The sequence below is a fragment of the Astatotilapia calliptera genome, chromosome 23 (genome assembly GCF_964374335.1).
Source record: "Astatotilapia calliptera chromosome 23, fAstCal68.1, whole genome shotgun sequence".
Taxonomy (NCBI): Eukaryota; Metazoa; Chordata; class Actinopteri; order Cichliformes; family Cichlidae; genus Astatotilapia; species Astatotilapia calliptera.
In genome coordinates, this window is record NC_137443.1 from 2,680,846 (window position 1) to 2,695,000 (window position 14,155).

The window sequence follows — 14,155 nt, forward strand, 5'->3', positions numbered from 1 at the left end:
CACTGGTTTCTTCTTTGGGTGATAGAGCTTTGACCTACACTTGTCAATGGCATTTTAAACGTTTCTGGAGCTGTTCCTCAGCCCATACAGTCATTTCCATAACAGTATCATATTGCCCCTGGCCCCGGGCACACAGAGATTTTGCCAGATTCTCAGAATCTTTTGAAGACATTATGTACTGTAGATGATCAGATATTCAATTCTTCACAATTTTATATTGAGGAACATTATTCTAAACTCATCAAGAAAGAGTTTTCCATACAGGATCAGTTGGGGGTCCTTGTTAACAACAACAGCCTCCAGTGCTGCCTTGTAACGTCTGTAAAAAACAAAAGAAACAATCTCTTTCCTTTCTTGCTACTCTTCATGTTGCTAAAAGACAAACAGCAGCAGCAGCTACTTTTCATCTGTTTCTTTATTCTCATTATTCATATTTTTACCCAGTGCTTGATTTATAAAACAGGAGGTCTTGGAACACAGACAGGGAGCCTTTCCAATGAGTCAAGGCAGAGAAAAAGTGACAGAACACATAAATAATCTGCACTGCCTGGAGAGTATTAGAGCTGGCTGCCCTAACACTGCCTGCAATCATAATACTTTCCTACACTATTCCTAATTCATAATAAAAAGAACTCCTGCCAATGAAAAAGAAGCCTCAACTTTCTCATTGATTACAGAGTTAAAGAAAGTCTGAACATGAAAAAACACAAAAGACAAAGGCGTACTTGTTTAACATGCTGGAGGAGCGCACAAAGGTCGTTAGCTTAATGAGACTCAAGAGAATGTGTTCCAGATCTGAGTAAATACCAACAGGAGCTGAACTTGTTTGTTGCTTCAAGCTGTTTGTAGGAGTCTTTCCTCTGAGCTTATTTGATACCTGCAGCTTCACAAAACTACATACAGCAGCACCCATTTGTGAGTCCTCAGAGCCAGATAGTTGTGCTTGTTTATTTGTGTGGCACAGAGTGGAAACTTTATTAGTTATTTATGAGAATCTGACATGATCATTTCAAAAATAGAAAAGTAATTAAAAGAAGAGACTGTTAGCGAAACAGCAAAAACAGAAGCAAGTGACATGAGAAGGACGTAGGTTTAGTTAATTAGTATTTTAACTTCACTGCAACGACAGCAGATGTAAAATGAGACCATAAATCCTTTATCACAATATAAGTTATGTCCCTACAGATCTCTGTCGTGTATCCAAGGTCAGGGAAGAGGGACTATGACACAAAACTACAATGTGGATCTGGAAGGTGAGCCAGGAACTGGCAGCTGTAGGCTGTTGTTATTGTCAGATAATCCGCTTCTCTCTCAAGTGTTAAGTACTTGCATGATCAAATTTGTGCTGTATCTGAAAATGAGGTTAATGTGAGATATTTGGCCTTCATCCAACCTGTGTCCAAACTGCTGAGGATTTTCAACAGTTTTGCCAGTGACTCCATTTTGAGCACATTTTGCTACTTCTCCCACTTTGCACCAACTCTGCTGAATTAACAATTTCAAACTGAAGGACATTTGCTGGGCAGGGTTGCAGAGACTGAGTGACAAATGGGGCAAAGTAATGACGGAAGAGAGAAGACGAGTGAGAACAGAAAGTACGTTACCTGTGAGTCTTTGCTCTGGAGTGGTTTTCTGAGATGATGGGAGATGTGAAGAAGAAGTAACAGTACCACTGGCAAAAAGCCTGCATTATGGGTTATTTTCCCATTTTTGCCCCATCTGCTCACAGCTCCATCTGAACCCTGCTGAGTCAGCCTGACTATTAGAACAGCCCCATTAGATACACCCAACAAAAGAACGCGATTGTGCTCCCATGCCTGTGCTTATGCTGGTTCTGCTACTTGTCAACACTACAGTAGAAGGTGTAATGTCTCCTCAGATGATTGCATCAGGAGTTACCTTTTCAGATAATTAGTAACCACCATAAGACAGCAAAGAGAAAGGTTTCATTACCACTTCAAGATGATAAGACATTCTGTTTTCGCACTGAGAACAGACAACGGTAATTACAGACTCAGGAGATAAAATCCGTGTGAATAGAAAAGAAAAGTACCTTTTCTCCTTTTCATTCATCTTTTCTTGTGGTCATTGAAAGCTGTATTATGACACGCAGCTAGGGAGGCTGCTGGATCATCTCCGACCTGCATCTTCATTGTTCAGACTGCGCTTTCACTGGCAATTTATTTTATGAAAATATCATTTCATAAAAATTACCTACTCTTATCTAATTTGATAAGAGTAGGTATGTTTCTTTTATTACTAATTGATTGTTCTGGCAAAATATATCATTATTATTCCTGAATGGTCTTTAGCACGTTTATTTATTTATTTTTTTGCTTAATGGTTTGGCTTATTTTATTCAAAGGATGGAAATCAATAGCAAAGAAAAAGAACTTGGGACTATTGTGCTCTTATTAATACTTCAAGCTACTGATACAAATCAATAAAGGCTTTGATCCAGGAGCTATAACTTCTGTGTGGCTGAGGTAACAGAGATTATCAGGTCACTTCTAAGAAAAAATACAACTTTACTGTTCCTAATATATAAAATTATGAGAAAAATCTTGTTTTTAAGTAAAAACACCATCATTGTAACGGTTTTATTGTTTTCAGTCATTTAACACCCAAACCTCTTTTTCATTTCCAAATAATCATATGATTCATAAGTAATCATAATCATGTAAGTATCAGCAGTATGTGTGCAACTAGTTTCTTCTTCTTCTACTATTCCCCTGCAATAAATATTTCCTCTTAGAAACCTTTGCTCCTTGTTGTGAGCAAGTAAGTGCGGAGCATGTGGAGTATGAACGCAATTTGTCCTCCCTCATCAGATAAATCACAAAGGATCAAAAAGATTGAACTTTGCTCCTGGAGCAGACAAAACTGCACTTCAACATATTCCATCTGCTTTGTAGGCAGTGCTAGAATCATGTGCAGCGTGTATAAACAGCACTCCTAACAGATTGTATGTATTTTGTCAGAAGTGAGAATCTCTAGAATCAGACTTAGTAGACAAAGGAAAACGTACAAATATGATAGAAGGACAGATGTGGATTGGGTAATGTGTGGAGTTGAACCACACTGAGTCAGGAGAAGAGTCAGTCTGTGAGAAAGACTGTGGGGAAGTGAGCTGTAGTTATGGAAGAGTATAAATTCTTAATTGCTGCTGACCTACCAGTCTCCAGACATGTCAGCTTTCAATAAGCCATAAAACAGCTGCAGTTTTAGCTTAAAGCATTATTTAAATGAGTAACTCTACAGATTTTACATATCAAAATAGGTTTAAGTTAGTTTTGCAAATGTAGTGGAAAAAATTATTTAAATTATTTTGTGACTTCAGGAGTACCTGAAAGAAATCTCATGCACTGGATCAAGTAATGCCTCGAACCTCTAAAACCCTTTTCTTATATCCGATTGAGGCTGATGGCTCAAAACTACACGTGGTGCTCGTCACCCAACACAAACAAATCTCCGGTCCAGCAGTCGCCAGTGGAATTATGATGAGCAGTAAGAAGAAAAATGAGGCCAGTGATGATAAGATGACATTTGCTTTTTTGGCTCTGAACACTGAATCGATTTCGATCAAACCCTTCATCGTCTCCACAGACTGCAGTGATGATTTGGTTTAGTACTTCTTTAAAATAATGTTAAGCACAGCATGTCCTTCACATGACTTTTAAAACTTCTGAGAAAAAAAACAACTAAAATGGGTTGTTTCTTCTGACAGAAATGCGCACTTAGAAGGTCGCTGGCCTTTCCTGATCTTTTTATGGGACTTTTGGTTTGCTCAGTTCACCAGCCTTTAGTTTGTTCGCATTTCTTAAGGTCATGGCTTCTTTCTTTAGCAGACCTCCGTGGAAAACGAGACGCCTGATGGCAGATGAACAAAAATGACTTAATGTCCGGCTGCACTTTACCATGTGGAGAAAAAAAAGGCGGGGTTGACTAATAATCTGGAGTGCAACAAATAAAAGGACACTGCCCTGAAGAGCCAAACGCCTGGGCACGTCCACCAGAGAAGACTGATGTGGTCTTAGGGCGCTTGGGTTCAACTCTATGAAGACATTTGTTATCGAATATTCAATTCAGGAGACGCGACCGACACTGCTGATAACTGCGTAAATAGTGCGGGCGACTAAATACATAGAACAATACAGAAAAGAGAGGAAAACTTTTCGATATATTTGCTCACACTTGGAGACGCTTTTCGTTCCATGGATAATTACAATCATTAATAACAATAATTAAATCATGTTAGCTTGGCAGCATTTTATCAGTCGGTGCAATCCCCAACCAGAGTGTTAACGCACATACAAGAGGACGAAAGCAGATTCTTTCTTGGTGTGCAGCCTCTTGAGTTGCGTCTGAGCTCAGAGCTCGCCTATGCGCCCTCATCGAGACTTGGCACCTGCTGTACGCAGACGGAACAAGGACTGGAACAACATTAACTGCCGTCTCTTCTGTTTTTAAAGACAGAGAACGAGGGGGCTTTTAACTTATGGAGAGCTATCCCAGCGAAGCCCAAACCTGAGGTAAGGAATTATTTATTGAAATCAACCAAACCGAGGAATCTTCAATAGTCAGAAAAAGGTCATGAATTTGAGGAAAGAAGCGTTCACTGCACTCTGATGTGGTCTGATTGTTCCTATTGGAAAGAGAAATGGATGAGTGGGAATTACTACAAAAGCAATCGCAATAGGAGTTTAAAGTGTATATAAGCTTTATTCTTGAAAATATTAATAATGTTAAACTTGTGTCTTACTTGCTTCCAAGTCAATTTTATCAGTAGATTTCATCCAAACCATTGTTTTGGTCTAATTGAATCACACAGATATTTTCCATTTACCTTCTCTTTCAGACTTATTCCAGCCATGTCAGCTAATGGGAGTTCAGAGTCCAGCTGCAGGTCAGAGGTTAGACCCACCAATAACACCTGTTTCCAGAAGGAACTGTCTATCACTGCATCAGTAATCTCTATGACTGTTGGCATCTTCTCCAACAGCCTTGCTCTGTTCATTCTGCTGAAATCCTACAGCAGCATCCGCACCAAGTCCAGGGCATCCTTCCTGCTGTTTGCCAGCAGCCTGGTGATCACAGATCTGCTGGGTCACCTCATTAATGGATCCCTGGTGCTTTTTGTGTACAGTGCTGAAAAGAAATGGGAGAATTTTGATCCTTATCAAATCATATGCACCATCTTTGGGGCATGTATGGTGTTCTTTGGCTTGAGCCCCTTGTTCCTGGGAAGTGCTATGGCTGTGGAGCGCTGCATTGGAGTCACTAAGCCTATCTTCCACTCCACAGTGTTGGCCTCACACCACATGAAAAGGCTCCTTGGGGTCACCTGGCTGCTTGCTGCACTGGTGGCTGCGCTGCCTGTAATGCTGTCGAAGCCCTACAAGGTTCAAAGGTCCAGGAGCTGGTGCTTTTTCCTTATCGAGCAAACCAAAGACTGGCTGGATGTGCTCCTGCCGCTGCTATTTTCATTGCTGGGGCTGCTGGCACTGCTGATCTCCATTGCCTGCAACACGCTAACAGGCTGTGTTCTAATACAGGCCAAACTGCGCCACAAGCATCACTGCAGAAGCATGCCTTATCACATAGAGATGATCTGCCAGCTCCTGGCTATCATGCTGGTGTCCTGCATATGCTGGGGCCCATTACTGGTAAGACCTCCTCAGCACACCTTTAACAGACAGTTAAAAATTACAGGGAAAAACGAAAAATTACAGAGCGTAGAGTGACACTGAGGAAGCTAAGCTGGATTTGTTCCCTGCTACCTAAAGCCTTTCCATATATCTTTGTTAAAGCAGTGTTATGTTGCATTTCTGATCATTAAACTACTGCTGTTGGTCAGTGTGTCCATGATGCATTTTGAAGATGAGTAAGTACATCGACATCACAGCAATAATGGGAGTTTGTTTTTTTTAAATACTAGAATTGTTAGCAAACTTAACAGCTGCTTACTGGAGGTCAGAACAAGAAACCACATCACACTCCCACAACAATAGAAGCCTAACTGAGCATAGCTAAAATATTAATGACAGCAATACTAAATGAATGAGATTAAATTAAATTGAGATTAAATATTACCAGTCATCTGATTCTTTGCAGCATTAGTATTTATTTAATTAAAAATTCCCAAATAAAACAATAAATTAAATTACATTAAAGTCAATGTAACCAAGTAAGATTAAAAGGTTCATGTCAATTAGAGTAAACACACAAATTTAAGTAATGTTTGCATTTTCACAGTAGTTTAATAACAGTGTTATCATAGTCAACTAAAACTAAATGCTAAAACCAAAACCAGGTGTGAGCAAACATTTTAGTGAGTTAAATTAAAAATAAAAACCAGATCGTTGAAACTCCCATAAACTGAAAAAAGAATACAAATATTTCAGCTTCCTTGATGAGACTTTGATAGATTTGTTTACTGACACTCTGCATGTCTGCAAGACTGTGAGTCAGCGGCATTCAAAAGGTGTTTTTATTTTAGCACCTACATTGATTTCCATAAATGTTGCTTCTGACATATGGCCTCCATACACTCATAACAATAAAAAAATAAAAGTAACACTGAAACAAATGAAAACTAAACTAAAACTGAACATTTAAACTGAAATTTAAATTAAAAAACACTGAATTAAAAACAAAAAGTAAAAAAAAAAAAGTGCAATAAATGTGATAAGATGAAACCATTTGGAAGAAAATCGATTGCAGAAGCATGAGCATGAAGACAGAGAGAAGAGTCATCATAATGCAGACTCCCAGATAAAGGAGGTGGAGAGTAACATGACCCCTATAAGCGAGCGGTGATGGAGCCGAGTGTGATTGGTGACGGGGTTTTCCATCGAGAGGCCTTTAAAAATGACAATGATATGGAAATGAGAAGGAGGAAAATGAAACAGAGGTGATGAAAAAATAAGCAGAAATAATAGCTGTTATCACCAAAAGGAACGGAGACAGAATGTGAGAAAACAGATCCTACTATACCCGAGCATGTCTGTGGTGCCCTAAGAAAGCTCTGTTTGTCTGTCTTTGCATTTTAAAGGGTTTGATACAAACAGGTTTTTCTCCACTTCCATCACTGTTCTTTTCTATCCTTGTCATCATCATGTAAAAGATGTCTGATGTTTAATTGTTGTACACTGGTGGAAATCAGCAAATGTATTAATTAAGGACTTGTGATGCCAAGCAATAGATGCCAGACAAGCTGAAAAATATGGCAGCTGCTTTGAAGACTCTTCCAAATAATCGTGGTTTTGAATTATTATTCAAATTAAGCAATTCTAATATTTAAAAAAGAAAGAAAGTAAATGCTTTGAATTAGAGATCTCTTAATAACAACAAAGATGCAAAATTGCACACACTAATCTTACCTCGTTTTTCCTGTAACTTCCCAGCCAGTCTATCACAACCAGTCTAACACAACCAGTCTATCACAACCAGTCTAACACAACCAGTCTAACACAACCAGTCTAAAATTGTTTTCTATTAAAGTATTTGATAAATATTTAGAATAACTGTTTTTCTACCACTCCAATAGATCCATGTCACCATTCTGAGTACCAGAGCCACGGATGAGTCTCCGTCTTTTAGTCTGCTGACTATACGCATGGCTACGTGGAACCAGATCCTGGACCCGTGGGTCTACATCCTGCTGAGGAAGGCTGTTCTCAGGAAAATCTTCGTGTTGCTTCACGGCTGTTGTGGCTCGAAATTTTACACCCTCCATCGGTGGCAGCGCAGTATGCTCCACAGCTCAGCGGAGACCAGCAGCTCCAGTGGGTCATCTGATTGCCGCTGCCTCGGTAAAACACCTGTGCATGATGTTGTCATCAAATCCATCACCTGAACCCTGTCCTGAGTCTTTTATCTGAGAACGCCAAGGTGCTGAAAAACAAAAGGAAAGAAAATCATTTGGAATACTAGAAGGACATTTCTAAAGAACGCTTATCCTAAGGTCAATTTTAAAGTGACCCAGGTCCAAAACAAAATTCCTTTGATTCTTCCTTTGCATGCGCTCTTCCTCTTTGCAAAGTTTCATCCCATTTCAGCTCCTGCAGATGAATAAGACGCACTGAGACACTAGAAGACTATCAAAAATGCACTTACACAAACCACAAATGTTTTCTTGTAACATTTGCAAAATGATCACCATGAATTGTCACTATTACTGTATATTGTGGTATTGACTTTTTGTTCTAAACTTTTAGCCCCGCCTTCTGCATCAGGGGCACTAGACAAGTTCTATCAAAAACTGTCACAGTGTTAGAGACGAACTAACAGTCACTGTTAAGTCGTAGACATTGTTTTATTCATTCCTGGCTTTGTTCCACGTGCAGCTCCAGCCTGTGTCTTTGCACTACTATTTATTGATTGTGACTGAGTCTTCTTTGACCTTACATGTTAACTTTTTATTATAAGGATTCCAGTATAATGTGTTAATCATTTGGTTTGCACAGATGTGCAAGAGACAATAAGCGTGCAAAAAAACAAATGATCATCCTCCACCACCATGCTGACATCAGTATGATGTCTTTGTGCTAATATTGTGCTGTACTTAGTTTTCATCAAACATGGCTGTGCATTGATGCCAAACATCTCTACTTTGGTGCTGTCTGTCCAAAGCACATTATTCAAGAGGTCTTGTGGTTTGTTCAAATGCGACTTTGCAAACTTAAGCCATGTTGCTTTCATGCTTTTAAAGAGAAGAGGCAACCCTGGCATTTAGCAGGACCAGAAGCAGTAAGGGTATACCGGTACTTAGGACTGTTTTACCTGAAGCAAATATTTTGTGCTGAAAGTCTAGTTGATGTTTAAAACAAGCTTCTCCCAACAATTTCACCACAACAGTAAACTTTTGCTCATTGAGTGTTTTGAATGTCATCAAGTGTTTTCTTTTTTTATAGTGTGTGAGCTGTTAACGTGATGGTGTATACTGTACCAGCCTTTAAACAATTTAAGCCTGCATTATGTTATAACATGGACCAATTGAAAACATGATTTTTGCCTGTATCAGTACGTTTGATGTTTTAAATGGTTCGGGTGAGTGTTGTGCTTTTCTTTCAAAGTGTTGTAAAGAATGATCAGAGTAAGAAGTTTCTGATTGAAGTATGTAACGCTGCATTCAAGTGTGATCATGATCAGAACGAAAGCAGATGTTTTGAGAGGATCGTCTTTCAGCAGTAAGTAGTCTGCTGGTAGGTGCGTTATTACTTAGTAAATGTGATTTTTTCGCACCGGTGCTTCTGCATCATGACACTTTTTTTTTTACAAAACAACACAAAACTTTCCAATGTGTTTGTGCTGTACTGTGTAATAAAACGGAAAATGGAAAAACAAACCATAAACATTAAAGAGAAAATGGTGGAAATGGTTTTTTTTAATGCGTTGTAGTCAAGATAATGTGAGTTCACAGCGAGGTTTTCTCCACCTAAAACATCTTTCGAGGACAGAGTGCGTCTTGTTTTAGCCCCAAGGAGTCTGAAATATGAGACTAGAATAGGCAAGAAATCGGTGATTTCTTATTATAAATTATTATGTATTTTGAAAAAGAATGGATTTTGCTGCTTTTGTGAGTGTCATTTTAAAACGACATGTTATTATTTAGTTAGTTATTACATCCCATCTGTTGACAAAACAGAAATATGAGATACAATCTTTACTTTGAGTGTCCTGAACTGTAGTCTTATAACATTGCTTTAAGCACTGTAGACGTCTACTTACATTCCACTCCAAGCTCCACTCTGTCACTTCATGCAGAACTTTATAAATGGGCACACATTGTTTGATTAACAATCGTTTTCAAAAGCAGAACTGGAAATGGACTAACATCACACATTCACACAGCGCTTATTCTCTACATTTGGGTTTGACTTAACATTAACATGCATGTTTGCATGTTTTAGGACAGTGGATGGAAGACGGGGTACTTGGAGGAAACCCATGAGTGAGAACATGAAAACTCCAGACAGAAAGGCCCTGGTTGGGGTTTAAACCAGGAACCACAACAGCACCCACCTCAACATGTTTAAGTCTCTCACTAAGCCTGTGGTTCAAGACGAGCTCAGTTAGTCAGAACAGCAGAACAGCAGATGAAAACAGGGGATACATGAATAAATAAGCCTGCTACAGAAGGCCATAAAAACAGACGTTTGCTTCCATCCATGCTTAACGTAGCACTGTTCACTGGGAAAAATGCATTTGCAATGACAAACCTGCAACTGCACTCTAAAAAATATTCATGGTGTTTGTAGGTAGAACTTAACAAAAAAGCATTTTTCTGCTAAAAAAAGTAAGTTGCCTACATGTACACGTTTCAGTGAGTTGAATAATCAATGTTAGAAGTCAGTGCAACACAAAAATTAAAAAACAGTTCCTTAACGTAAATGTTTGAGTATATTGAATAAAATACTTTTGTCATCAATCAACAACAGAAAATATTAAGTTTGTGTAACATGTAAAAATGAGTTTCAACATCCTTCCTGTTTGAATTGAGACCATTCAGACAGACGAGGGCAACCCCGTAGCATATGTTCGTATCGTGCGCAACAGTTTCTGGATTCTTGTGGCTTCGTGGGAGAAGAGGTGTTTGCCCTCGACTGTGTTCGGTGAGTTAAGTAAGTACTGAATTCTAAATAGATGAATTACAAGTTATATTTGTACACTCTAAAATGTCATATTAAAAAAAACTGAAATTTGATGGTTTTAATCGTAATTTAGCAGAGTAGAGTTGTTGTTGTTTTTTTAAGTTTAGCTAGCCGTTTCTTTTAGCTAGCAAACGTTCCTCACAAATAAAAGAGTACAGATACAATTAAAACATGTCACTTGTCAGGGTACATTTGGTTAGCTGATAGACTATGCCGACAGCAGAGCATGTTCAATTTGAACCCGTATATGTTCAAATTAACCGGTCAGTAGCTGCCTGCATTTTTATCATGGTGTCAGAGTAAATTCGTGTTTCCACAAGATGGTCTCGGGTGAGGTAACTAATTACTGACAGAGTCAAATGTGGTGAATTTATCCCTGACTAAAAGTATTTCTATCAATTGTGTTGATGTTCTAAGCTCGACTGGGAATTCTGCCTGAGATTAAAGTTGGTTGACCTAGCAAAAAAAAAAAACAATATTGTGTGTGTGTGTGTGTGTGTGTGTGTGTGTGTGTGTGTGTGTGTGTGTGTGTGTGTGTGCGTGCATACGACTTGCATTTGCTTTCTGTAATTGTAAGCATAATGTAAAGTGTGGGATTGTGGCATGTCCACAGTGGTATTTAAATAGTTTAAAAGAAATTTCTCTTGCACATTTGGATTTGACACCTTATTACAAGTTTAAACTGCAGTCTGTAGATGTCAATTTTAAAATTCAATTTTGTTCAGTCTTTATGATTAATCTTTTTCAGTGTTGCATTGTAGTGTTTTAGAGAAGGTTTTATACTTAAAATAGCTTGTTAACTCAAAAGCTTCAATAATTCTTTGCATTACAAAAGGTCGCAGTAAATTTCAAAATGCATTGGACTTGCAAAATTTGCAAGTTTGAAACATCAAGAAGGAATGAGCTCTTAAAGCATTACAGGCTTAAACATAGCCATGGTGGACTGTTTATACCTTGCCTGTACTGGGATTGTTACTGCTCATTTGAACATGTGCTTCTCATAGGAACCGAAAACACACTCCTCACTCATTGGATGACTTCAAGCCTGAGCTGATACAGAGGTGTGTCAGTCGTTTGAATGCAGGAGATGATCCTCTTGAGGAACATAATGAAAATCCATTGTGTGAAGATGTAGCAAATGAAGAGGATGAAGAAATTGGGGAATTGCCTAATTTAATTGAGAAACATTTAGCCCACCTACTACTAAAACTGGAAAGTATATTTAATGTACCTCGCAGGTGTATTGATGAATTAGTTGTTACAGTTACAGTTATAGTTCATGTCATTCTCTGATTCAGGTCCTATTCATCAAAAGCACAATTGTGCTGTTGATGAAATTTAGGTTACATTTACTTTTAGTCACTTTATCCTATTGCTAGCAAAGTGGGCATTTAAAGCAGGCCAGTGTGTAACAGTTTAAATTGAAGTTACAAAGATTAAATCTTTATTTCTTTTAAAAACATATTTAAAATCAATATTTGGCACAATGCAAGTCACATAAATGTAATAGTTTTGACTTTTCACCTAATAAACTGTAAGTTTAAGTTTTGTTTTGCTTTTTTTATTCTCCAGAGTTCGGTGGAAATGAAGAGAGAGGTCGCAATCCGTTGCCTGAAGGTGTATCTGAAAGAGAAGGAAGAGGATCTCTTCAGAGAACAGCTGGTAGGTGAATCTCGCATTCTTTTGTGTTTTATTTTTAAATGGCACATAAAATGCTGACATGTTTCCATTTAAACTACCTACTTGCCAGGATGGTGAACAACAGTTCCCAGAAGAAGTGGTAAAGATTGTAGACACCAGACGAGCAGCAGTGTCTCTCCCAGCTGTCGCTAAAATTGTGATTGAAGGAACAGCAGTCCTGGAAGACCTTGATGTGCCCAGAGTGTGTGCCTTAATGATGGGGCTTATATACACTCTCAATCTGAGCTACCCAAAACAAGTAAAGAACACTCTAGAGGTATTTCTGGAACTTGATGGGCTTAAACCAGTCCACGGGTAATGTCTGTTAAGTGCAAACTTCTGTCATGAAACGAATGTGAATTGGACTGTAGTATTCCGATGTGCCTGTTACGTTTTTGTATGCAGTCCTAGATGAGTGTAGTTTTGAGAAAAGTTTGTAATACATATAATCTTAGCTTTGGATTGTTCTGTTGTTGAACATTAAAATCTTTTGTCATTTCCTTGATTCTGCGACAAGTTGAACAAGTTGATACCAATTGAAGTTAATGTTAATGTACATGAAGTACTTTTTTTTTTTTTAGTCATTTATAATTAAAGGGCTGCTGTAATGTCTCATTTATGTTGTATTGACACAGAAGTGTATTACTTTGAAAATGTTTTGTAATAAAATAATCAATTGGAATAAGTGAAATGGCTTTGTGTGATTTTTAGAAAAGCTACTATAGAAACCTAAACTAATTGGCATGGATAATTGTGAGTAGGATACATGTAAAAAAGTTCGTTGGTGTAACTCAACTAATGTAATTTCTCAACTTAATTTTACCAGAAATTTTAAATTAATATTAGGTTGCATAAACTTAATTATGCTTGTGGAGGTCAAGGTAAATCATGTTGGTTTGTTAAACAAGTTGAGTTAGCCAAACCTAAAAATTTCTTGCTGGATTTACTTAATAATATGCAAAATTTGTAACTTAAAAAGCTAAGTGGAAATTGTTACCTCAATTTTTTTAAGTTAAGCCAACAAAATATTTTTTAGAGTGTGTGCAGTTTGTGACTGAGTGAGTTTTTAAAAGTTAGATTTATCAGGCATCAGTGAAAAGTCCCACACACATACTAGCGGCCACACGTTGTTCCCACACTCGTCATGCAATTTTTGTTTGTTCTGTAATATTGACTATAAGGGGACATGTACACGGGTAATAACCAGAGTGGCTTCAGTTTCCCACACTGTGGTCCAGTCCGCTGACAGTGTCGCTTTACAGTTATTAGTGTAGTTTTAAACAGCATCCCATAGGTGGCAGCACGACACCAAATCCCTCCCGCTGGTCGGAGACGAAGAAGGGGTGGGACGGTGGGGGGGGAGATCAGCCATATGATGTGTGACGTCATCTCTTCCTCATCACCTCCATCTTTCGGTGCCGCATGCCTCTGTGCTTAATGGAGCAGGCTCGTTCCCGTAGATGCTGGCTTTTGTGAGAGGGGTGCGGTTTTTGCGGCCCGTGCGGTTGTTGGTTTGCGGACGGAGCGCAACTGCCGGCGCGAGCGGAGCAGCGATACGGTGTGTGTTCACTGTGGGCCGAGTGTTGTGTTTTCATCTCAGCAGCTGTCTGAGACGCGCGCGCGCGCACACACACGCGCGTCTGCTGTCAAGTTAGTGTCAGCTCTGGAGCTACAGATACAGTTGTATCTGCTACATCTAGCTTTCCTGTCTCTTTAACATCTCTATTCTCTCGCCTTGTTTTTATGATAATGATAATAATAGTAATAATAAGGATATTTTTCCGTATTTTTGTAACATTGCTCATATTGTTGCTCCAGCT

At 38.6% G+C, this 14,155-nt stretch overlaps 2 protein-coding genes and 1 long non-coding RNA gene across 6 annotated transcripts in view; all 3 read left to right on the top strand.

The window, feature by feature from the left end:
• Positions 1–4,010: 4,010 nt before the first annotated feature.
• On the top strand, positions 4,011–9,361 carry ptgfr (prostaglandin F receptor (FP)). Its single transcript, XM_026159304.2, has 3 exons — positions 4,011–4,532; positions 4,859–5,666; positions 7,550–9,361. The coding sequence occupies exons 2-3, from the start codon at positions 4,872–4,874 to the stop codon at positions 7,856–7,858; spliced, it is 1,104 nt and encodes a 367-aa protein (XP_026015089.2). The 5' UTR covers positions 4,011–4,532; positions 4,859–4,871; the 3' UTR covers positions 7,859–9,361.
• Positions 9,362–10,419: 1,058 nt separating this feature from the next.
• LOC145424481 (uncharacterized) lies at positions 10,420–13,026 on the top strand. 4 transcript variants are annotated; one of them, XR_013905576.1, is made up of 4 exons: positions 10,420–10,625; positions 11,660–11,716; positions 12,228–12,317; positions 12,406–13,026. It is a non-coding gene; the product is annotated as an uncharacterized LOC145424481 (long non-coding RNA). The 4 variants fall into 4 exon arrangements; XR_013905578.1 differs by having other exon boundaries at positions 10,420–10,616; XR_013905575.1 differs by having other exon boundaries at positions 11,660–12,317.
• A 659-nt stretch (positions 13,027–13,685) lies between these two features.
• The window catches only part of btf3l4 (basic transcription factor 3-like 4), a 7,815-nt gene continuing 7,345 nt past the window's right edge, over positions 13,686–14,155 (top strand). The window contains exon 1 of the mRNA XM_026158836.2: positions 13,686–13,893. The gene's annotated coding sequence lies outside the window, so the exon portion shown is untranslated. The remainder of the gene's footprint in view (positions 13,894–14,155) is intronic.